Source organism: Folsomia candida, unplaced genomic scaffold, assembly GCF_002217175.1.
Source record: "Folsomia candida strain VU population unplaced genomic scaffold, ASM221717v1 Fcan01_Sc006, whole genome shotgun sequence".
NCBI classification, from domain to species: domain Eukaryota; kingdom Metazoa; phylum Arthropoda; class Collembola; order Entomobryomorpha; family Isotomidae; genus Folsomia; species Folsomia candida.
The window spans coordinates 12,571-36,872 of NW_019091198.1; the positions used below are offsets into that span (position 1 = coordinate 12,571).

General features: G+C 39.5%; 2 protein-coding genes across 3 annotated transcripts; both read right to left on the bottom strand.

Moving 5' to 3' along the window:
* Nucleotides 1-279: 279 nt before the first annotated feature.
* LOC110851526 (homeobox protein Hmx) lies at nt 280-6,233 on the bottom strand. The gene is made up of 3 exons (XM_022099341.2): nt 4,763-6,233; nt 3,685-3,913; nt 280-1,026 (listed from the first exon to the last, which is right to left on the bottom strand). The coding sequence occupies exons 1-3, from the start codon at nt 5,604-5,606 to the stop codon at nt 783-785; spliced, it is 1,317 nt and encodes a 438-aa protein (XP_021955033.1). The 5' UTR covers nt 5,607-6,233; the 3' UTR covers nt 280-782.
* A 12,351-nt stretch (nt 6,234-18,584) lies between these two features.
* Nucleotides 18,585-24,274, bottom strand: LOC110851260 (ralBP1-associated Eps domain-containing protein 2). 2 transcript variants are annotated; one of them, XM_022098968.2, is made up of 9 exons: nt 23,298-24,274; nt 23,115-23,200; nt 22,918-23,013; nt 22,486-22,650; nt 22,161-22,345; nt 21,667-22,066; nt 21,365-21,597; nt 21,227-21,281; nt 18,585-21,150 (listed from the first exon to the last, which is right to left on the bottom strand). In XM_022098968.2, the coding sequence occupies exons 2-9, from the start codon at nt 23,155-23,157 to the stop codon at nt 20,771-20,773; spliced, it is 1,557 nt and encodes a 518-aa protein (XP_021954660.1). In that variant the 5' UTR covers nt 23,158-23,200; nt 23,298-24,274; the 3' UTR covers nt 18,585-20,770. The 2 variants fall into 2 exon arrangements, with proteins under 2 accessions (XP_021954660.1, XP_021954659.1); XM_022098967.2 differs by having other exon boundaries at nt 22,161-22,387.
* Nucleotides 24,275-24,302: the final 28 nt, after the last annotated feature.

Genomic DNA, 24,302 nt, shown 5'->3' on the forward strand with positions numbered 1-24,302 from the left:
CATAGGACACGCAGTTCAATTTTAATGCTTAAACGAACCTATTTCCTGTATGACAATAATAACGATTCGAATCGTGTTTATTTTTCAAGTATGAAATGTGTGCAATAGTTTAAATTGCTTTTGACACTGAATGAAAAAGGGAGTCGCATATCCGTTTGGCGTGCTGTTTTTGTCCATTTTTTATCATACATATGTAAAATTTATGTTTATCCTCAAACTTTCTGCAGTTGCAACTCTCAGGTCCTGGCCGACGGATCTCGTGAAATAAATGAGCACGCCGTAAACAGCACGTTTTAAATTAAGAATTATTACTTTATTACAAATTCGAGATCAATTAATTAATAAAATTATGATTGGACACTAACACAAATGCATTTATGGATAGCAAACTATTGTGAAGGTTGCCGTTAAAGCTAGCTATTTGGGATGCATGGGTAATAACGACACCGATATAAATTATTAAGGAACAAAGGTCCGCATTTTACGAAAACAACGAGTAGCCAGTGGGGGCAGGGGTGGGAGGAGGAGAGAGAAATGTATTTCTCAGTTTGCGAGCGATTGTATTTTTTTGCGGAATAAATACCATATCAAAAGAAATAGATATTTAGATCCCTCATCTTGCTTATCAGTACGCGAAACGAATAAGTTAATAACAATGCATCTCTATGTCAAATATTATATTATGTGTTGCTGTTACGTAATCATAATACATTCTAAAATAAGCGATCCACAATAAACGAACACTGGTTAATTTTATCCTCTCTCTTTCTTCCCACAACTTATCAGCAAGTGATTTGTAAGAACTTGACTTCCGGAGAATTTCTGTTGGGTGATGACAACTGTGCTTCGGCATGTGCCTGGGCAACGGACATGGGCGGACCGGTCGGCGTCCCCCACGGTGTCCGGCCCCCATTCTGCTGCCCATCCGAGGAGTACACCCCCTTCGTCATGGCTTCGGCTTGGAGAGATATCATGAGTCGGGAGGCGGCTTGACGTTCGGCTTCCCGTTCTTCGGCAGTTTGTCGTCTAAAAGTACAAAAAAACGAGACAAAATTCAGAAAATGGTCACCATCAACATGTGAATATGTATTTTTTTTGTTGTTGACAAGTCCGAAATTATTATTGCATGTCACTTATTCAGAGAGTGAATTAATCGATACGGCAATTTCCTCAAAGTTCTTGAAGGCACGATAATACGTAATAATAGTGTAGGGAGTGAGTGAGCGAGTTGTATGCATATTATTGTGACCATGTTTTAAGTAAGTGCTTCGTTTTGCCTGTCGAGGGAGGGAGTTATTATTGGAGTTGATTACCTTATCCTAGTTCAACTAAAACTCTGGCACAATTTTATAGTCCACCTAACAAGTAGCCATTTGCATGCAAATATGAAACCTGAGAGGGACATAGTTGGCTAAGAGTTGTTATTACTTTGATTATATGGCAGACACGGAATTGTAATTCATTTTGTTTCAGGTTTTAGTACACATGTAGATACGAAATTGTCATCATTATCGTCATCATTCCTATTCCCACCGTTTGGAAGACTGCATATGAAATTCAAACCCTTTTCAAACGAAACACGAAGAGAAGTTTATTTTTCTGTATTCATTCTTCCATTTAGTCCGGCAAAACCGTGTGGTTATGATGGAAGGAAGGTAGCCTAGCTTATTATTATTGGAGTTATTACATAGTTGTCGCAGATTTTAACGTCCTTCAGAACGAGGAGGAGACTTTATACAATATTATTATTTCGTCAACTCGACAAGTCGCATGCATGACAAATTCTTAAGGTAGCGTTGTCTCCATACGTTTTCATAAGAATAATTGTGTAACGAAGAAAATAAAAATAATGCATTTTTATCATTTATTAATGTCCATTTCGTTACGTGTAATAATTGCTCCTTTGTGTTTAGAATGTGTGGCGTGTAATTATTTTCGTATAATTTGTACAATTTCGTGTACTGGCTGATTTAAGTATTTTCTTACCACGACAAGAACAAATCGGTCAAAATTAAAAGCATAAAAACTTAAATTTAATTCCCCCTCAGTTTCATTATTATTGCATTTAAAAAGAGCATACAAATACAAAACGGACGCAAATAAAGGGAACGAGTAAAGTTCTAAACCAGGTAATAAAAAATGAGTCTTCTTGTTGCAGCTAAAGTGCAACGGAGACAATAAATAATGAAAGAATCGAATCCTTTAAAAAGTAAAATGGATCTGTGACTAAGTGACCAAGGAGTGAACCGATGAGGTGACGTCTTCTGTCTCACATTATCTCGACAATTCCCTACTTAAGCTTTATTTCGTGTTCTTTAAGACTAATAAAGATAAAATGGATGAATCAGTCAGACAGACGCGGAGCAGTTTAACAGCGTAACTCGTATGTACGTATAAGAGGCAACATTAACCATCAATGTTTAACCGGCGATGAAGACCAAGATGATGATGATGGGTACATAAGTAATGGGTTTGAGGATGAATCGAGTCTTATGAAATTTTAAGAGGTAGGTATTTCTGCATGTACAACAATTCGCACTATTTGTCAAACAAACAATTCTACGAATTTTTATACCTACGAGATGATAAATCAATCCGTCATCATTACACACTCGATTAAGTTTGCACTAAACCGCATCACACGGATGTTTGATGCCGTCCTTAGAAAAAAACCTATGATTGCATAAACATTGCGACATTAAGAATAATGAGAAGAAGCACATGCCGTTTAAAATGCTTTCGCAATGGATCCATCATTATGATTTATTTGTCCCCATCGCAGGACACGTTCTGCTACTCGAGTCCTAATCTGGAGAGAAACCCTTTCTTATTACAGAGAAGAAGAAGAAAAGGAACGAGTGTTTGTCTTCTTGATAAGTGTAAAGTGGTGAGTTTTGAGTGGCTTGGAGCGAGACGACGACGTTGACGACGACGACGACAACTAATAACCCCACCGACTGGAAGTTATTAAAGAATCTTAAATGGAAATTATGTTTAAATGGGAAAGAGTTGAGATAAGAGGGACGAGGTGATGATGAGGGGTTGGAGGTGTAAAATGATACATGGGCCAAGAATGTGAAGTGGATGAGCTGCTACTACCTCTCTCTCTGACTCATCTTCAGTCTCACATAAGCACGCCAAGAAGAAAAGATTATGAAGAAGTGATGATACGCTAAAAATGTGAGACAATCGCTCAATACTTTCCTCCCTAAGTAAATATGACTCCTTGCTGGCTGTATAAGTTGGGTAATTAGTTGGTCTAATGGTGTTTCCATGTTAGAAGGAGAGGGTTCCTAGCGGTGTGTCGCCAACAACCTCTTTTGCTACACACTCACTAACTTTTATACCTACATACACATACTCACACTCGATTATTCTTATTGTCTCAGGTGAACTGAACTCATTTACACCCTCTTAAAACTACTCCACTCCAGCCTCTTTAAATTGATAATGGGTCCAATCATGTATGTACATACAAAAGTCCACGTACCAACCAAGTACCAACCACAACAAGGCACACAATCAGAGCAGTGTGGGGCTCATGTTCATAATTAATATTGGAGGGATTAGCAACAATGCTTTGTTTTCCTCCTCGGGTGGTAGGCATGTAATCCCATTAGCATCGCTGAGTAAGTGCATAAATGGTGGAAAATTTGTGCCAATATTCTACTCAAGAAAACTCACCTCCATTTGGTGCGACGATTTTGAAACCACGTCTTGACTTGAGCATCCGTCATCTTGAGAGCTTTGGCTAAAGATGCGCGTTCCGCCGAGGCCAAATATTTCTGCTTGTGAAACCGCTTCTCCAACTCGGCAATTTGCAGTCGGGTGAAAGAAGTACGTGGCTTCTTCCTCTTGGGCGGGGTGCGATTCTGATATGGGTGTCCTATTCTGCGCGTGAAGGCAAGTGAGGCTGCAGGGACAAGACAAGAATTCAAATCATTTACAGTTCATTCCAGCAATTAGTAGCAGAATTGTCGTCGCAGTGTGGGCGCAAATCGTGGCTCCCGTACTTGAACTTGGGAAACCAGAAGGAATCTTTGTATGTACTTCAGGTGGGTGTGTGTGTGTGCCCTGTCTGAGCAGGTTGTTAGGGAAAGAAACAAGTTTTCCTCACTGCCACCCAGGAGAAGAAGAAGAGTTCGACATCATACGTGCTACACACACGCAGCCAGAGTCTTCTACTCCTTGGCATGACAAAATATGACAAATGACACGACATGCGAGAGGAGGATGGCCTGTTATTAGAAGAAGGATGAGATGCGATACGATACGATGGGACAAATTCCCAACAGACTTTGAAACGATTGATTTCCATTTAAGTATCATGCTAAGCTCGAGGGAACATGAATTATTTAGCTGGGTGGTGCACACACAAAGTGCACGCTGGTACACAGTGTACATCTGTGGCGTGACGCTGACTGGGTCGAAATATGCGAGCCCTCCTGTGACATTTTTTACTAAATTTAAGTTGACAGTTTTATTGTGGAAAGTTTAGCATGAAATTTATTTGGGATCATAATTTAGGAAAGGACGAGGAGTAATAATAATCGTATGAAGATAAAGTTTGACAGGTTTAATAAAATGTCACATCTAATAAGCTTGTCTACCTTTCGAATTTTGTAAATGGATCGCATTTTTCCATGATGCGATAAAAACCACGACTTTCTCCTCGAAATATGCATGCATTATCGTGACATGAGGATGGATGGATATATGTACACGTGATAGTTTGACATATAACATAATTTGTTCTACGTACCATTTAGTCTGTCCTTCAAGAGAAGGGAACTTCTAGGGTCGAACGTGCTAAATAGCGGGGCAGAGTTCATGTCGAGCGGATTATGCGGTCCGAGCCCTGATTGTCCGAATAATTGGAAATTTGACATGGGGCGATGAGCAGGAACTCGGATAATGTGGTTGGCTGATGAGGTAATCGGACAGGGAAAGTTTGGGAGGAAGATGGACGAGTAGCCCAACATGGGAAAGGGATTCATCCCCCCGATCCCCTCCATGCTGCCAGGCCCATAAGCAGATCCGGGAGAGGAGGAGGCAAGATGAGACGCGTGATGACCACCAAGATGGTATCCTCCGCCACTACTGTGATGACTTTGAGACTCTGGGCTGCTTCGGTTAGAATGGGAGTGGTTCGAAGTTGGCGGTGAGTCACCCCCTTTCGTCCCCATATTGTTCCCGTCGTCCGGGTCATCCATCTCTATTTCAGAGTCAGACTGGTGGTGGGGGTCGTCAGTCTCATCACAACTGTCAGACTCCCCACCACCACCACCACGAGCATGTGGGGAGTCTTGGCCGTGTCGCGTGGTGACATGTTTGTCAGAATTGGTGGGAGGAGGACTCTGCTGCTGAGCTCGGTAGTGAATGGTATGCTTGTGATTTCGATTGCTCGCTGTTCCATTATTATTGTTGTTACTGGAGGTGGTTATCGTCTGTTTGCCCTTGTTATTCGTCGTCGTCGCCACTTTATTATTGTTCTCGGCGGCACTGAGGAGTCGCGAAATGGAAAAGTTTAGGGGAGATTTGGACGACATTTTGTCGCAGTTTTCAGCTTCCATATCGGAAGAAGAGGTGATCGCTTCCTCACTCATGCCTCACTCATGGGGCGGAAAAGGTAACAAGAAAAACTCACACACTTTTCCGTTGCAGGTGGTTCGAAATAACTTTAAATTTTTTTTCACTTTTCTTTTCCCAACTTTCTCCACCGCTCACTCTGTCACAAGTCACGTGGGGTTGTGTCGTTGTTCCTGTGGCGTAAATACTTTCAGGGCTGCCTACTACCAAATCCATGAGAGTCCAGATGTGAACTGGTGAGCCAAGTGGTTAAGTGGACTGGATAAAGAGAGCGAGCTTCAAGATTGAGCAGTGTTTGATTTGGGGTGCTAGGCGTTGCATTGGTCACGGGCAGACCAAGTCGTTGGTCGAAGCAGTGTAGCATCGGCGGTGGTGGAGTGAAATTGATGATGATCCTGTTTGTTGTTTGCGGAGCGTTTAGGAGTGGAGAGGATTAAGCCGCGCCTCTTTTCCTCATAACGCTCCAATCCTACTGACTTCTCCCCTCCCATGGGACATCAGCTCCAACTACTCAAAATCACACGGTTTCCTTGGGGCATCTCTCTCTCTCTCTCGACGGCTGATGCTACTGCCGTCGTGGTACTGCCGTCGTGGTACTGCTTTGTTGTACTGCTTTGAAACGTCAGCCAAACAAAACCAGCACCCAAAATGACGACCGACCCACTGCTATTCGATCTACGACTTGCTTGTTACTACTGCTACTACTTTACCTGCTCCTCAAATTAAAGCACTCGTCTCATAATTTCCTAGCTAATCAACTTCCTTTCCTCCTTACGGCGAGGAGTCTTTGAGAGAGAAAGGCATAGAGATAGACACGCTCTCGTTGGACTCTGCAAATCACGGCGTCTGTATAAAACAGCAAACCGAGGATATAAATAAGTTTAAGAAAAGCTTTCAATTTATGCCAAAAATTCGCTAAATTTGTCTCACGGAGCGGAAATTAAATAGGATCACACAAAGCATACCGCGAGGCATTTTTGGTTGCAAAATACATAGAGTGGAAGTCGAAATTGTACAATATTCGACCCAGCGACTGCACGAAAATGCAGTACACCGTGGTGGAAAACCACAGCAGACAGACATACAACACGACCCTCTGTTTATGCGTTGAGTTCACCTCAACAAGATTCACTAACCACGAAATGGCGTAATTATCCTCTTCAAATGAAAAGCATTCGTGGACATATAAATTTCATGACACAACAACAATTCCCACCATCCTTTACTTGGCTGCGTATGCAAACAATTTGGCAATATTTCACAAAATAGTTTAGCTTGAAAGGAAAAAATCAACTTCACTGCATTTCAGGCTCACGGTGTAAAATTGAGAGACGAGACCTCTCTGCTGCGACATTACTACAGCAGCGTCAATAAGTCACCAACTATTAATTCCTAATGGTTCTGTCCTTGAGAATGTACACGCATTGTTGAGCACCGATACCTTATTTGATGGCAGGGATGAGAAGGCATGGATTCGATTTTGGATAAGTCACCACCAGCCCAACAGCAGCAGCAGTTCAGTCGGTGCATTATATTTAAGAATGACCCGTTGTGGTTATGCTGTTGTACTTTTTATTGAGATGGAATGACACACCATGGTCATGCATAGGACGAGATGAGATGAACATTATCGTCATGATGATCCCACAAAACCTATAATTTGCCTTAAACTTATCATCTTTTTAATATCATTTGATATTATCTCGTCATCCCACTCGTCTCATCTCCGTCATTTATTTCAAACTCAACCATTTTAACCCGACTGGTTGTCTTTTATTATTATTGTCTCTCTCTAGAATAATTGCAATGCGTCGGCCATATGTATTCCTCATCGTCATCCTCCTTCGTCTGCGTCTATGTGCTTATATTCCTCCCACCACCACCACCACCGTCACAGTCGAAAGAGCTAAGACCTAAACTTGGGTAATAATTTGTCGTTGAAAAAAGTGCCCATAAAATCTAAGGTCATCATTTAAACATGACCATAATGTCAGTTCAGTCAGTGAGTTGACTCTTATTATTATTTTGAGGGGTAGGCATCACACAACTGCCTGCTGTTGTTGTTACCTCTCTGATGGAATCTTTTAATGTAATCGTTTTTCATTGGAGGAGAGTCCGTTTATCATCCACCCACGTATTATTATGGTTTAATATTCCAAATTACAAACTAATTCCACACAATCATCATGAAAACATCATGTTTTTCATTATTTTCTTGACTCGCTCGTACATACAGGAGACCATTATGAGACCAGGAGACCAGGAGACCATAACAGGAGACCATTATGCTGTTACTAGCGTATAGCCCGGCCAAGGCCGGGTTCTAGAGTTCCAGTGGGGGGTGTGCCCAAAGCGAAAAATCCGTCATACTATATTTTAAATAATTCCCAGTGGAGACTTTGTCATACTACATACATACATCAGACTGAGGGTTTGCCCAAGTCATACTGCATTTTAATTAACCTGGTCACAGTAAAATTTGATTCCCCCCTGTGGGAGTAGTTGAATAGCTAATTACTTAAATTCCCGTCGCGTGGGAGTAACTGCATAGCTAACTATTTAAATTCCCACGCTTCACGCTCCCGTTAAGTTCCATAAACCCCGTTAACTTCTACAATTAACGCCAAGCTATTGACGGATTCGGATTCAGCGTCAAAAATACATTCGAATTGACATGCCACTCGCTGTGGGTAGAGTTTCTCAAACTAAAATAATTAATTAATAGTGTTTATCACGATCACTTATCATGATAACCACTATTGATGAGTGATGTATGTATGTGGGGTGTACATGTTCATGTATTCATTTATTCATGCAGTGCAGTGCATGCATGCAGTGGTTGCTCCGCTTCCTTCTTTGTCTACTGTATGGGGCAATTTGCATTGCGAAGACGGACCCAGGGACCCAGGGATCATACTAACACTTTATTAGAGTAGATGTGGTTGTACATGCATACATATGTATCAAGTCAATGAGTATCACATGAGATTTCAACCTCAATTATGATGGATAGACGTGACGACGATTCGTATATTTCTTTCTGCTCGTTCAGACTAAATGGTTTCGAGCCAGGCTATCAACTAAATATGTACAATGTATGCCTCGCATTATGGATGCCTTCCACCACCACCACATTAATTTGAACTTGTGCAAGAAATGCAGCATGTAAGAGAAGAATTGGAAAAATTCAATTACTTTTGAAATGGCATTCAACTAAAAGACGTGGTAGATTGAGAAACCAGTGCCACAGTGGGAAAATACGACCGCAAATCGCCATTTCATGAAATCGAATCGTCTCTCTTCCATCCACCCAAAAACTGTGAAGAACTGCCTCGCTCAAACATATTTTACAATATGTTTGAGATTAAATTGTTCTCCAACAACGTATGTAACCACCTCTGAGATGAGAAAATTCTGCACTTTAGTCAAACCAGAAGACCATTTACTTGACAATTGGTTTGACTTCATAATTTTCCACCATACCAATCACATTTTTTCTACATTTTTCATTATTATTATGACTAATGCCACCACGAGATAAGTGGAAATTTGTGGGAAATTTATCAAAAATATGCAATAAGATTACAATACATGATGCAAAATACTTATTTACTAATCGGACATGATACTCGTTCGTAACTGACGAGAAACGTGCACATGGTAAAATGAAAATTGATGAATGTTGGTTAATTTAGCGTCTCGTTTTCTAAACGAGTTATCCAATCAGTGGGATTCATGCATGTTAAATAAATACATTGTGATTGTACTATCCAATGTCAAAACGCTATATTTGCATGTAATCAAATGTCGTAATTACGGCACAAACAATGCAATAATAATGATTGTTTATTCATTTTTGTTTTCGATTTAATTGAGTTGGTAAGTTAGCCACGAATGTGAAGTGAGGCTTTTAATTGACGTCTTTGTAAATTGAGAACTGTGGAACTTTTCGTTGTTGAGCGGCGAGGACGACGACGACGACGAAGAAGAAGACGAAAAGGAGTAATATAGTCAGCCAAGCGTGCCTAGTGGAATGAAGAAAGCAATGGCCACCGGAAATTCGGGGATGCACTGCACTCTTCTTGCTGGATGGATGGATGGATTGCCGTTAAACTTGTGTACAATGGTCTGTACATGTAAAAAAAAGTGGAGTATGTTATTACGTGGCAGGGTAATGAATATGAATAAATGCACGAAATAGATGTTTGGCTTTTGTGAAATGGAGAGCGAGACACTTTGGTCGGTAAGTAAAATTATGAAAATTGTACATATTTCTACCCAAAATTTTCAGAGAAATTTTTTAATTTACGGCCAAAAATTCTCAAATTTTCCTCCCTTAAAACCTTCAAAAGTCTAAATTTCACACGGTAGGATGAGGATGTTGTTCATAATAATAATGAATTTTTGAATGATAATATATGACTAACTGTTGGGTCGTCTCTCTGTGGGAAAGTTGCTGACAGCTCGTGTTAGGAAAATGTTTCCTTCTACACGAAATCGTATAGGTCGACCTACCTGATATTATATGTATACTCTTGTGCAGTATCATGATAAGTGAATATAATCTACGAAATTACTGTCGCCGACATACAAACTTATCAATTACGGTGCGCCATATTACAACGGTTGACGACTATTGCTCTACGTTATTACTTTGAAAAAGGATTTATAAAAGACGGTATTTTGCATTGAAAGTAGCTGACTTTGATGTGACGATATGTTACATTACTGCTACTTACATACTTCTTGTACAAATGTGAGTAAGAAGTGGGGAGACATATGCAGGAGAGAGATTACAAGGTAGTTGATCCTAATGTGGGGTTGTTTCGTCTCTGGTTCTCTCTTTTTCTGTGTGTTATACTTTTTGTAAATTATTTTGTTGATGGATATGTTTTACCTTTTATTTTATGAATGCTCACTCGTTCTCTCACAGGAATTGAGCCAGTCAACGAATCACTTTTTTTAGAGCTAGCGCTACTAAACAAACGCTTTACCAACAATGCAGTACCTGCCTCTTCTTCCTCCGGCTCAATTTATTTCTTTAGTGGGATAAAAGTCAATGATTTATTCTGCGAGGAGAGAATTGGATGCAACAATACCACACGATTCGTTCGTTCGTAGACTCATCTCGTCATTCTTTTGCCGGCAGGTTTTCATTTGCTTTTATTGTTTTTGCTCTTCAGCAGAGTTTAGTTGTTGGCGTTACCTTTGGGGCCCATTATACGTACAAGGACGGACCGACGGACGGTGGCCACATAACAATAAAAATATCGAAATCCGACTTTATCGCTTGACGGGGTCCGAATTTTGATTTTGTTGTTTCCTCAGAATTTCAGAGAGAGAGAGGCGTTCAAGTAATTGGCTTCTGCTGTTTCGGAGAGGCAATCCAGTAGCGAAAGAGAGGAAAACAACCATACGTACCATACTTATCTGGTCCAATTTAACCTCATCGTCTCAAACACTTTTGCTCCAATTTGATCTCACTCACTAGCACTTTGTTCAAGTCTTTCATGCTCAACCTGAAAATTGATTCTCTTCAAAGTGCGAAACATACATATGAAAAGAGAGAGAGAGAGAGAGTTGGTTTGTCGGATGGAATTGCGAGAGACGAGTCGGTCTGTAAATTTAATGTGCTCTTTCTTGCATTTTTACAGGTGAGTCGAATACGGGTATCATTTTCTCGTATCGTTTCTGTCTGAAAGGGGTTTAACTGCGCATTACTGAGTCGTTGGTTTACATCTCGTCCGTTTGTACGGATGGCGTAAGGCTGCTTTGTCTCATAAAAATTATGGAAAGATTTGTCCGAGAGTTTGCCGTGCCCGGAGTGGACAGCAGCGGACGGAAATCGATACAAAGGTGGAGAAAAGGATCGGACCCTCGTACACACCGTTTGGGGAATTGGTTGATGGCATGATTGTGCTTATTGCGTGCATGGAACTGCTTCCACGAGCTCATAACAATGTGATGAGAAGAACAATGGCAGGGTTGGCGAAGCTCAGATGTACATTAGGTACATACGCAATAATAAGCATATATCTACACGAAATTTGTGATTGGAGTCTGAGAGCATGGTTCAGGTGTAAATTGCAGAGCAATCCCCACCACTACTACATATGTATGTACGCTGACATATGTGTGCAGGTATTCATATGTATGTACATACATGGCGGCATATGTCACGTAAAAAATGGGGCTTGTCAACTTATCATGAGATAAGATGTGCACATAAATATGCATGCAAAAGCTTAGCAGCAAAAGGTGCTATATGGTGGATATATATAGGCAAGTTAATCCAACAGGTATAAAAAAACATCCAATTTCCACCAAACGGCCCCCACTTTTAGAGTTCCGTTAAGTGGCAAAGTCATCAATTTGGCCAGGATGTGAGATCTTCAGTCTAAATCACAATGAAGTACATTGACAAATTAAATTGGGGGCTTTGCATTTCAGTTTGAATCTTTTACTCGTCGGACGAGGCTGGGTTTGGGTCGGGTGTTAGAAGAGCTTTTAATGATTGCTTGGTGAATCCCGAGTAAAATCGATGACTTGATCAAGATATATGGCGAACTGAAGGGAACATAATGAAATTAAGAAGCTGAACCCCAAAACAGACGTTTAAACGAGGGCATTATTTATGCATTACATTTATCCTCTCTCTCATACACTCTCTCTCTCTCTTTACAGAGAGTTGCAAAGTTTCGAACCCCAAATGAACATTATTGTCCTAACTAAGTTGCTCGTGGAATCGGATGGAGTTATAATAGCAGTTGTTGTTGTTGCTGGTCTCCTCCTGTGATATATGACGTACGGGAAGTGGAGACCACCACCACCGACAAACATTGCTTGCTTTCTCTCTCTCCGTACGAAGAAGATGAATGAACTGCTGATCAAACTTGTTTAGTTAAAAGGATGGGAGCGAGAGAGAGATGAATTTGAAAAGCCGTGTTGCTTGCATGGGGCTCCGGCTAATTAAAATGAAATGTAATGAAGCCATGGGAAGCAGAAGAGTAATCGATGTCCTACATGTGTCAACTAAACTACGGTGGGAATCTTGAGCTGGTAATAACGTTGAGGAGAAGGGAGGAGTAAGTGTAATTTAATAATGATATCCACCACCACCAAGTTATGAATTCCACTCCACTTTACGCCAAGAAATCCCGCAGCAATGTCTTTCACCCACTTCATCATCTACTTCATATTAACACGGCAAGAGAGAGAGTGAAAGTGAGGGAGAGGGTCCTCCTCTCAGAGGCTAAGAGTTGCTAACTTCGTCAAACGGAGGTGATCCTGATCTCGGCTCATTTATCAATTTCACGACTCCTTATATTCCATCCGCATAAAAATAGGAGCAACAAGGACGGTGAAATAAAATCGTGTTGGCGTATATGAGGCGCTTTCTTCATGTTTTTTTTCTAGGGATTTTGATTGATTGATACCTGTTTGTCATCCATCTCTTCTAGTAGGCCCCATACTAATCGTTTCATGCTACATTCTTGCAATAATTCTTTTGTGCTGTACATATGTATCCCTCACCCTGAAATACAAAAACAAATAGTGTGCTACCCTAACCACTTATCGACTGGGTTCATGCCACAGTCAATAATTTTATTGTGATCTGACTATGAGACTCACGCCACAACAACTGAAGGGTTCATATTACTCGGTTAGGAACAATTTAATCCCCTGTTTCGGACGAGACGATTCGAGAGTGAATTCACACGACCCAATTGACCTCTCTTTATACATCTGTGTGTGTAGACATTATGAATTTGATGCATATGGAAGGGGACCAACAGCTGGCATATCGTCGCCCCAACTTGTCGTCTATGCTTTGTCCGTGAATTAATCTGTTTCTTCCCAGCTTTATAACTACTCACTCCCTCAGCCATCCATCCGGAGTCATTCTGCTAATAAATCGTTGACTCTTATTTTATTTACTGAATCCAGATTTCTGGTATTTCCATTTAATCCTATTATATAATTTAATAATGGGAAAAGTAGGTACAATTTTGAAGAACAACTTTCCCTAAATTTCCTCCCGGTGTGTAGTTAATCTTGACAAAATAATAATTTCAAAGTGATTGCGTTTCAGGAGACTAATTTCCCTTTTCATCCACCACCACCACCCATCCAGCCAAATGATATTTTCACACGATTTAGAAACAAGTAGTACTAATCTCTCGAGTGAGAAATTATATTTTGACAGGGGACACGTGGGATGATGATCAAATCTATTGTGTTAGCAGAGAGAAAGAGAGTGAAAGATCTCCCCTCGCTCCGGAGCTGATCAAGTCAAGTGCATCAGATAAATGAAACAAAGCAGGTTTTCGCTGTGGTCCCTCTTGTGCTGGAGACTCATCTCTCACTCACTTTTCCTAACTGACTCCGCTCTGTATGCCATAATAATTCTCGTTATGAAAAGAGCAACGATAACAATGTTGTCCCTACACGATTCACTTTTTGATTATGTTTTAATCTCGGAGGCGGTTGATCTGATCTATTTTCCGGCCCTGGAAAGTTTTCCTGACACGTGACTTGATGTCGCATAGGTGCATAATTGTTTTGACGAGTGGATGCACATGGAGGAAGGAAGGACTTTGTCGATTACAATTTAATTTTGGATGTACTTTGGATCATAAGTGCGATATGTATGGCTTTTTAAGCAGATGAACATGGCAGGTTGGAGGTACACAGTACAGTTTTAGTTAATGTACGTACATTTAAAAGTTGTGTTTGAAGAATTGATTAGAAAATTTAGCAGTTTGGCGTAAATGCGGAAGAAGAGTTAATAATAGTCTAGATAGTCGATTGGAGGATTAGATGGGGTATATTTCGCTCTTTGTGTACAGTCTGAAAATAAGGTTGAAATACGGCTCATGCTGTAGGTCTGCCTCTCTTTTGGGATAATGGAGTGGGCTGAGAGTGAATTAAATAAAGGGACACATTCAAAGGATGAGTTTTCCTCGTAAGTAATGTTAGAATTGTGAGAAATTAACTCCCAATGGACTCTGGCATTTGATTTCCATCACGGATTTTTCCATCCAACGACCAACTACCATCCAACGACAAAGGGGCAACGGAGCAGAACAAAATAAATTAAGTCATCAAACGATTCAGGGGAAATTGAAACATTATTACGATCCGTCCTTCTGATCTGCCTTCTCAATAGTCCCGGCAGACGCGTAATCGTCGTCCTTGTGTTCAGCAACAGATATTATTTGTAACTGCATTCATACATATATGGGATTGTCTAATGGACTATAATAATCCGCTGCCCTGTTGATATACGGCTCGTAAATAAGGTTCAGTCAAGATTTGACTCATACAGTCGTAGAGCCTCCGCTCTCGATATCTTCTTCTGGTTATGCTCCCGTTCCAACCAATTGCTTTTTAATTTAATTAGACAAATTTTATTACAATCTCATTGTTCAAATGTGAATAGAACTGCCGAGCAGAGCAGATGAGCTGGTTTTGCTGCTGCTGCTGCTGGGGAGGCAAAGTTCGTGTTGTTCCCTTCTACACGAATTCTACGTTGTTCTAATATCTCAGAGAACAGAGGAGTGGAGCAAAATGAGAAATTGAATCGGAATGGTGTTGTTATTCCTTTGTTATTGGTCCTGCCTGTGGATATGTGACCATTGGTCTGCAGAATGCAATCAGCAAGAAGAAGCAGAAGAGGGGCCGAGATGAGTTGCTTTTTTGGGGAAAAAGTGAGATAATGGTGGGAGAAAGTGGGATGAAGGCGTGAATGAGTGAGTGAAGGAATGGATGGACAGGAGAGTGGTGGTAGCGTTGGTGGTGGTGGTGGTGGTGGTGGCGAGGAATCAAGTGAAAGTGGAAAGATGGACTGACGCCGTTGTGAAAGACAACGAGATTGGCTCCTCCATCTCGAGCAGTTTACCTTTCCCTGGGCAATATACAATTCAAGAGAATCGGACGATAAATTGATGAAAAAGGGCCAATTTTGTTTCCCTTCGTTAATCTTTGATGCTCGCCGTAATTCCGAGGAGAGAGAGAGAGAAAGAGAGGTCAGAATCCAGAGTCAAGGTGGTTCTTGTTGTTGGTCTATCTCTTCCTTTGGCTGACTGCGACTTGGCTGGAGCGGAATAAACTCCTCATCCATTATGGATTCCTCTTCCCCATTTCTTTTGTCAATTTTAGCTCGTCACTCTTTGATTTTGTCCGCTTTTTCACTCACTCCGTGTGAGAAAGGCTCGTCAAAAATTTAGGGAGGGATCGACAAAAAAACTTTTCCGGGGTTGATCGTCCACTCAATATTTCATCGACTTCAAACCGCATTGCTTTTCCATCTTAACTTGATTCCATCACTTCAGAATTCAAATATATCAGCTCCGATTTTATTTCTTTGAAAACGCTTTTATCGACTTGTAGGCAAACCTATGGGGTTCAATCAAAGACCACTCGCACTCAGATCGACCGACCCACACACCGACCAAATCTCTGCCACTCTTCACTATCTCACCTTTCCTACTTCTTCCCCACATGAATTGTTCATCCCTTTCCAATCATAACCATTTCACTCAATAAGGCGAAAATATGTACCTAAACACACAGACAGAAATATCCACTCGGATAATAAATTATATAAAACTAGTGGATAAGCCCGTCTCCCACCGGACGACAGCTGAATTTAGTTTTTAAAATTCCTACCAATTGATTTTTTTGTATTATTAACTAAAACTTTCTGATGCCGATGGAAGTGAAACGATTTTGTAACGAATGCGATGCAACGAATGTTATCAAGTGAGAACTTAATGGCATGGAAATAAAGAAATCTCCAATTCGTTGCAATAATAGCCGATTATCCCACCTTCCCAACTTGATTTTTTTAAGTAATATTTTTGAATTGACGCGTCATTTGAAACTTGACATGTCCCACTTTCACTTCCGTTGCGGACAAATTACTTTCACTTCCGTTGCCAACAGACATTTCCAGCTTATAACATAGATCCCGTCAAATTCCATCTCCCCTTTATTACGCAACATAAGCTCAAGGAAACACGTATAAAGATGACACAATTATTAGACCGCATCGTCCTCATAAACGTAATAACTTACAAGAATAAATACACATTCTCATCAACACTCAGGAATATAATGGTCCACCCTTTTTCTTACCGACACAGCTATTTACACTCTACCGGTGACTGACAAAAGGGTCTCAACCATTGTGCCGCAATTAGAGACGACGATCGAAGTGAGTGCATAATACGTAATTGTGTGTATGTAACCCATCATAAAATGATTGTGTTTCTAATTTAAGACAGTAAAACGACGCATTCATGGGGAACGATTATTCTTATTTAGTATGGAAATATTTTTACCCCGTAATCTGGACTAGGATCGGTGTTTTAGCTTATTAAACAATATAATAAAATTCCGTTCCCATAATCGAGCCGAATTATATCTTTAATTGACTTGATATTTTTCTAGAAATGTTTCACTTAAATTTCTTCACACAACCATTTCAATCATTTCTGGACAAGAGTGGAATATGTAAAAAGAGAGAAAACATATTTAGAATTTCCATACGAGTTTCAGAACAAATTTAGGATTTGACGAAAGTGAGACAACAACGGGAGGACACAGTTTTTCTGTATGTTTGTACTGTGTGGTTTGCTGACTGGTTGTATGTACACTTTTTGGACAAATGACTCCTCTCACTCACTAATTTGAGAGTGGTTGTAATTTGTGTACAACATGTTGTTTCCATCCCATTTGAAATCGTAATTGGCCATTACATTCACATTAACCTGCACTCACTCACCTACCAAGCACAATAATACATACGTCCACATACATGTTTACTTTTACACACCGCTTTGCTTTACTCGGACTCGGACCTTTCTCAAAAAAGTGGAAAACTCTTCACATTATTTTTTGTAAGGGATCGACGACGACGTGAGCGAGCTAAATGTGTCCGTAGCCAGCCAACGAGTGGATGAGTGAATGAAAGAAAAGGCGGAGGAGGATCAACCAAAAGCCATCCATGCACATAACACCAGCAATAAAAGTAATTGGATCGATATGTTTAAAAAACAGATCACAGCATACAGCACGGCAATTGTCGACAGGAAGGGACATAATAATAACAACGACTCTCGCTCTTCTCCACCAGCAAAACAAAGGTATTGAAAGAAACTAGCCCTATCATCATCAAGCACCGTCAAGTAAACGCTGTAAGTGCATATGAACCTACATAAGTACACATGTAACAGCAGTGTGTCGTCGTCTCATGTCAAGGCAGCAGCAGCAGCAGGTACGACTTCCCAGTCGCCTTAATATCTTTTTAGGAGACTTGCACACCAAAAAGTCACCGGGAGGGAGGGAAACGGTGGGTAAGGTGGCATTACGTATTACGAACGAATACGACAATGACGACGCATGCAATAAGGCAACCAACCATTATTATTGTTGGAGGAGTTCTTGTGGTTTTTTTCAGTCCGAATGATCCAGTTCTTTTCTAATAGCTTGGCACAGTACTTCAAGTTAGTGACCGGCGACAAGTAATTGTCCTTGTGAATATGTGTTGTGTGACTCGTAGGAATAAATCCAGACCGTTTCATTTCACTTCAGGACTTGGAGAGAGTTTAGTTGGCTGTCTGGAACCATAATATTATGGCTGTCGGTGTGTGTGCAGCTACCATTATTATTATTATTATTAAAATACATGCTCGAAAGGCTGATGTACGAATACCCACCCACTCTCCACTGCATCACTGCTCGTGAGTCGTGGGGAGGAGGGAGATGAGAGTGAGAGGGTAATAAAAATATTATTCGATTGCAAACACTTACACATCATCATCCTATAAAAAACAGACACTAAACCAAACCAGACGCGTTTTATTTAATATGCATCCAACTCTTGTACATGTGTAAGTACATCCATTGTTTCTTATTACGTGCTCATATACGTAATATGTATGGATTGCATGCTAAATGGTGAATATAAAGATTTGTAATTTCACACATTATTCTTTTCTTAATCAGTCAAATGTTACTTTATTTTATTACATTATATAATTCATCACAAATTAATCAAATATCTGCACGATTTTCCCCCTTTCACTTTCGCATAGTGGATCGATCGACTTTTTTGGCTAAAAATGGTACCATTTTATTTCATTTTCCCATCTTTGCATCAATTAGACAAGGCTTTTACTTTCTATGTTTCTTTGTTCTTGCGTCGGGTTAAAATTGAAAATTTACAAAGTAAATTATCTAATAAAATTGGAAAGTGCACGAAAAAAATGCACACATGGATAATAGATCTTGCTAAGGTTATTGTTATTATTCTTATTATTCATATGTTGACGAACACTCATATTAATTTCTTTCTAGATGGTATGTAATAATCGCATCGCATCGCATTTATCTCAGCAGCAGCAGCAACATAATAATGAGAATCAAATAAAACTATATGGTACAAAAAATTAAACCATCACACCACAATGTTACAGAATAAATGACAATAACCATAATATTTGTTGTTACACGACTGGGAGTAAATAATTGCGAAGGGCGGCAGCGGTTAGAAATCTTTTTCTTCATTTTAATACAATTCAATATTGACCCTTATTTGACCCAGTTAACCTTAACTAATTTTTCATACATAATTCGCACCAAATACCAATCTCTTACTTACTTACTATCTACAGTTGAAATGACTCTTTCTCAAGCAATATCCTTCTTTTCTTGTGTTACATATAAACCAAATTACAGCATAGCAGGTCCCAAAAACTCTTCTAGTCAAGAAGACGAAGACGATGATTAATTTACAAATGATCGTCACCCACTTTTTTTACTCTGCACTTACTTTACAGAAGTCCACTCTGTAGTTGAGATGTATATATGTAGTAAATTTCTATATAAAAATGTGTTTCGTTTTTTTAATTAGTGGTTAAAATTAAAAATATTCAGTAATAAGAATAATAATGATGATTATTATACGTACTAAATATGCGTGTAGCTGTTACAAATAATAAACACCAAAGGTGAGGTTGATAAAATTGGTTTTAAAATTCTTTGTATGGACAAGTAACTCGTGTTGCGTGCATGTGAATAGGTTTTGTTTGCACTAACCTTCCCTTTTGTATCTTCAGAAATAATAATAATAGTAAGATTTGATTATCGGCTAATTACTGAAATATAAATTTTTTGTATGGCTGAAAATCTATACTGATTCGAATCCTGTAGAAGAATCCGTCAATATTTTTTATTTTTCGTAAAACCCTAGTCCAGTCCAGTCAGTTTCCTTTTAGCAGTCCTTCTTAATTCCGTAGTGGGCGATAATTAATTACTTACTTTATATATGCATGTATATAGCTCCCTTGTATACGAACTACTGGTTAGATAACATCATAGGCTAATTAATACCACGGTACGGCACGGTACGGATAAAATATTTCAACACTGAAAGCGTTTTTTTTACTCTAGGGCTATATAGTTTGTCATGTAAAATATGATGTGATTTTTTATATATGTAATTGTAGGAGATTAATTTTGGTTCTTAAATTTTGCAATTTTCTTCTATCCACCAAAATATGGGATTCATACGCATCGATATATGGAGATTATTTATGAACCACGTCCTCCTTCTGCACGATGATAACTGCTAAAGAGCGCTAGTACTTGGCAATCCCGTAATTCCGATAACTGACTAACTAACTTCAGAATTACTGGATGATAGGTTAGCAAGATGGTTAAGGATCTTTAGATCGTGGTTGGTTAGTTTTCATATTAGATTCACAGAAAGGCAGGCAGTAGTAGTGCATACACACATGTAATTAGTCAGAGATGGTGGTGCATCGACAACGAATTGATTAGTTTAAATGTAGTATAAGTACTACCTAAAACTTAAAAGTTGTGTCTGCATAAAGATGTGTATTGTTATTGTACAAACTCAGGCAACCAACTAGATAACTTTATAGAAAATATGGATACGTTATATTATTTACTTTGTAAAATGAAATACTCCACTGATTGATAGTTGCAGTTGGTTAATAATCCTATTAGCTGATAGTGATATTAATGACTTGTCGCACAGATCTCCGTGTTGTTGGTGATGATATAATAATTAGTAGATAGATGATAATGATACATGTATAGATAGTAATACCAGTGGTGAAATTCCGTTGGCGTAAAATTTTCTTTCGTCAAATTATGAGAGGTTGCTCTGAAGTTGGTGGAGTTTGTACGCCACAGATTGCCGACGAGATTGTAATCCGGCCAGTTGGTCCAATAATTGGGCAGAAATACGACTTAGGAGCTCGTTCTCATTTTTCAGATCGTCTACTTCTTGTTCGAATTGCGTCATGGCGTTGGTAGATGAGCTGCTGGCTATTGTGGAAGGAGGAGAATTGTTCGGAATGTCTGATGGTTCGTGGATCGTGGCAGCTTTTGGTAGTTGTGGCTTCCGATAGACGGAGACGAAGGCACCACCTTGATGGCACGGGGAGAGGAAACTGCGAGAGGTGACGACTTCACCTCCACCCCCCACTCGGACCCCACACATGTTGGGTGGTATCTCGGTTGATATGGCTGCAAATAGTTAGATATGCACATATACTTATGGTAAATGAGTCGAGCTGATTATATGATATCACCATGTGCTTACTTAATCGGTTGAGATCCAAAGAGGAGCTTCGAACATGAGTCTTGCGTCGTGGTGGCTGTTTAGACAATAATAGTACAAAGTGTTATTTTAATTCAGCCAAAAATTTCGAATGGATGGCTCAATATGTATTGTACTCACCGGCGGTGGTGCAATCGTTCCACCTGATACTTTGGGATGATGACCAGAAAGTTTAGGCCGTTGAATTGCCTTGAGCTGCAGCTGATGAGTTTTACTGGCACTAGCACTCGGTGTCGTGCTAAGGATTAGTTTATCTTCTGGAGTTTTTAAGCGAACGGGGACAGGGGCCACGAGACCACTCGTATCACAAGTCGAGGAAAAGTTTACCGGCTCATTCTCAAATGTTGTCCATTCTGTCATAAAGCCATAATTCGTTTAATTTTATTTGTTAACTAGTTAAATATAATAAACAAAAAACGAACCTTTACTAGGACGCTTGCCCGGTGTGACTTGTGATTTAGAGAAATCGTTGGACCCGATAGCAGTAGCGAGTGGAGATTGATGCGAAGAAGTGCCCGGATTTGGCTCATTTGACCTTGTTTTGGACGTGGTTGTGCTCTTGGGATGAGGTGCGCTAATCTTGAAAAGAGACGAAGGGCCTGACGGCGAATGTCTCAGGGAGAAATCGGGTGGTCGGACATAGAAATGTGAGGGGATCGGGAGTCCATGTCGACGTAGGACAACGAGATGCATTGCCATTTTAAACTCGATTAAATCCAAGCAGCCGTCCTTAGTTACATCAGCTAACTGCCAAATCTCTCTTAATTCGGATAAGGGAAGCTTACTCTTTTCGAAAAATCCTTTCGCAACCACACCTTTCACCTATTAGACAGTTAATATCCCATTCATTAATCACACTATCCGATATGAAACAATCAGTAATTACTTCATTAATGTCAATAGTTATGTAACTTACTAGACCACTCAGGTCACTTTGTAAAGAGAGAAATTGGTCCGTGTAGTACTTTTCTTGTTCTGGACTCATATCCCAGTAATTTTCATGCGGAGGGTGTTTCACCCGACTTCCTCGATGATTCCGTTCTTCCTCTCCGTCAGAGATGGTGGCCCCATTGCTCGAGCTGGAACGTGAACTCCCACCACCTGCAGAGTCAGAAGAGTTCCATGCATGTTCATGTTCGGAATCTGTGTCAAGAGTGAAGTTAAACTTTTATTTACGAATAAGCAAATTAAACAAACAAACAAAAAACAACGTTGTCTTAAAAGTGGTCTTTCAAACTCACGAGAACTTTCTGAGTCGTCCTCAGTCTGGAGAAGGTGGCAACTCTCTTCATCATTACTGGTCACGTCGTACACGCCAGGAACAGCCTCTTTCAAATGGATCACATCCGTTGAGTCACAGCCGTCATCGGTTTCTTCTTGGCTTGAGGAGTAATTTAATGGCTCAACTGTTGTGGTACAAAAATACGAGAAGAATGTTTTAATATAGTGTAGAATACTTAATAATGAGACGGCATGTCGGGTCGGAACAAAATAAAATGTGAATGAATTGCATTCAATTACAATAACACAAATTGTTTACAAAAGGTAATAGCAACAAATGTCTTGATTGACACTCATTCATATTTCCTGACGAATACAACAACAGTGGTCAAACACACATACATATTTTGTAATTCAATATTTTCAAGTTGAAACTTTAATAGTTGGCTCACCGTTAGTTTTTGCGCTACGTTCAGTGTCTGAGTTAAGTTCAATTAAATCCGGACTTTTGAAAGCGTTCGAACTTGAGGGTTGGTGCCAGTAGGATTCTGAACGAAGCAATTTGAAATTTCTTACTCAATCGATATCAAACTAACGAATAATTGCTGCTATTTAATATTTATCCTGCAAGGGCTGGGTTTTTGCTTACCAGGTTGTTGGACATGCATAAATTTCGAAATAGGTCCCTCCATCGTGTAACCAGTCCAAAGAGAAGTAGTAATACTATACAAAAATCTGCAAAAAAAGGTACCATAAAAATTATTGAGCAAAATTCAACTGCCATATTTTAACTATTATTATTATTATAGTACAATACTATGTTAAATATAACCTTTCATCCACAAAAATACATCCTCATCATGACCGTGTCGTCTTCCTTATAATATGTAATACTTTCACCCCAGTACACAGTATTTATTTATTTAGTTTTAGTCACAAGATGATTTAAAATTTAACAAAGTTAGAAATTCAGTGCAATCTCTGAATTTTAATTCCTCCTAATTTTCCTGTACTTAATATTTTGACCACACACAGCTGTTTAGTATCTCTACCTATTCAACGTATTATTTTTCTAAGGCGACGATGAGACCAGATAAGTAGTTAATTAGCTTTCTTTATTTATACAGCAGGACATACCTTTTAAACCAGCCACAAAATAACTTTAATTTAATCTCCTCCCAAAGTTCACATAATTAACCAGAGAGCTGTCCATCCACTCCAACCATAAAAAGTTCCCAACAATTAAAATATACCCAAACTAACAAAAGTTTGCGTATTTGTCTACTAAAACCAACTAACTGCAACCCAACCAAAAAACGAGGCAGTACTAAATATCCAGTTAAACCTCACCTCGACTAGTGGATTGTCATTAACTAACTGGAGGTTCAATTTTATTTAACGAGACGACGAACACTCCAGCAGCAGTAGCAGTAGGAAAAAAGATAGCCCATTCTCATTTTACAATTGATTTCACTCTATTATATTTTATGCACGGTACAGTCAGTTCAGTCAGTTTATGCAGTAAACTAGCAGATATAATGAGAATTAAGAGCTACCAGCAGCAGTTTTTTTATATTTTATTCAAAGGTTGGTATTATAGTGTCGGTCAAGTTATTTATTTATTTTTATTACGTGATCGTCATATCGTGATCGTGATATACTTTTTGGATGAGTAGTGACACGATTTTTATTATTAGAGCAACAACAACAGCAACAATTACAATATTTAATGATTTCGATGCTATCTTTCTTTGTTAAACAATATAATATCTATTTGCCGTGCTGTGAAGTAATAACTTATTTGTTTTCCGATGAAGGTGTCACTCTCAGCTTTGAA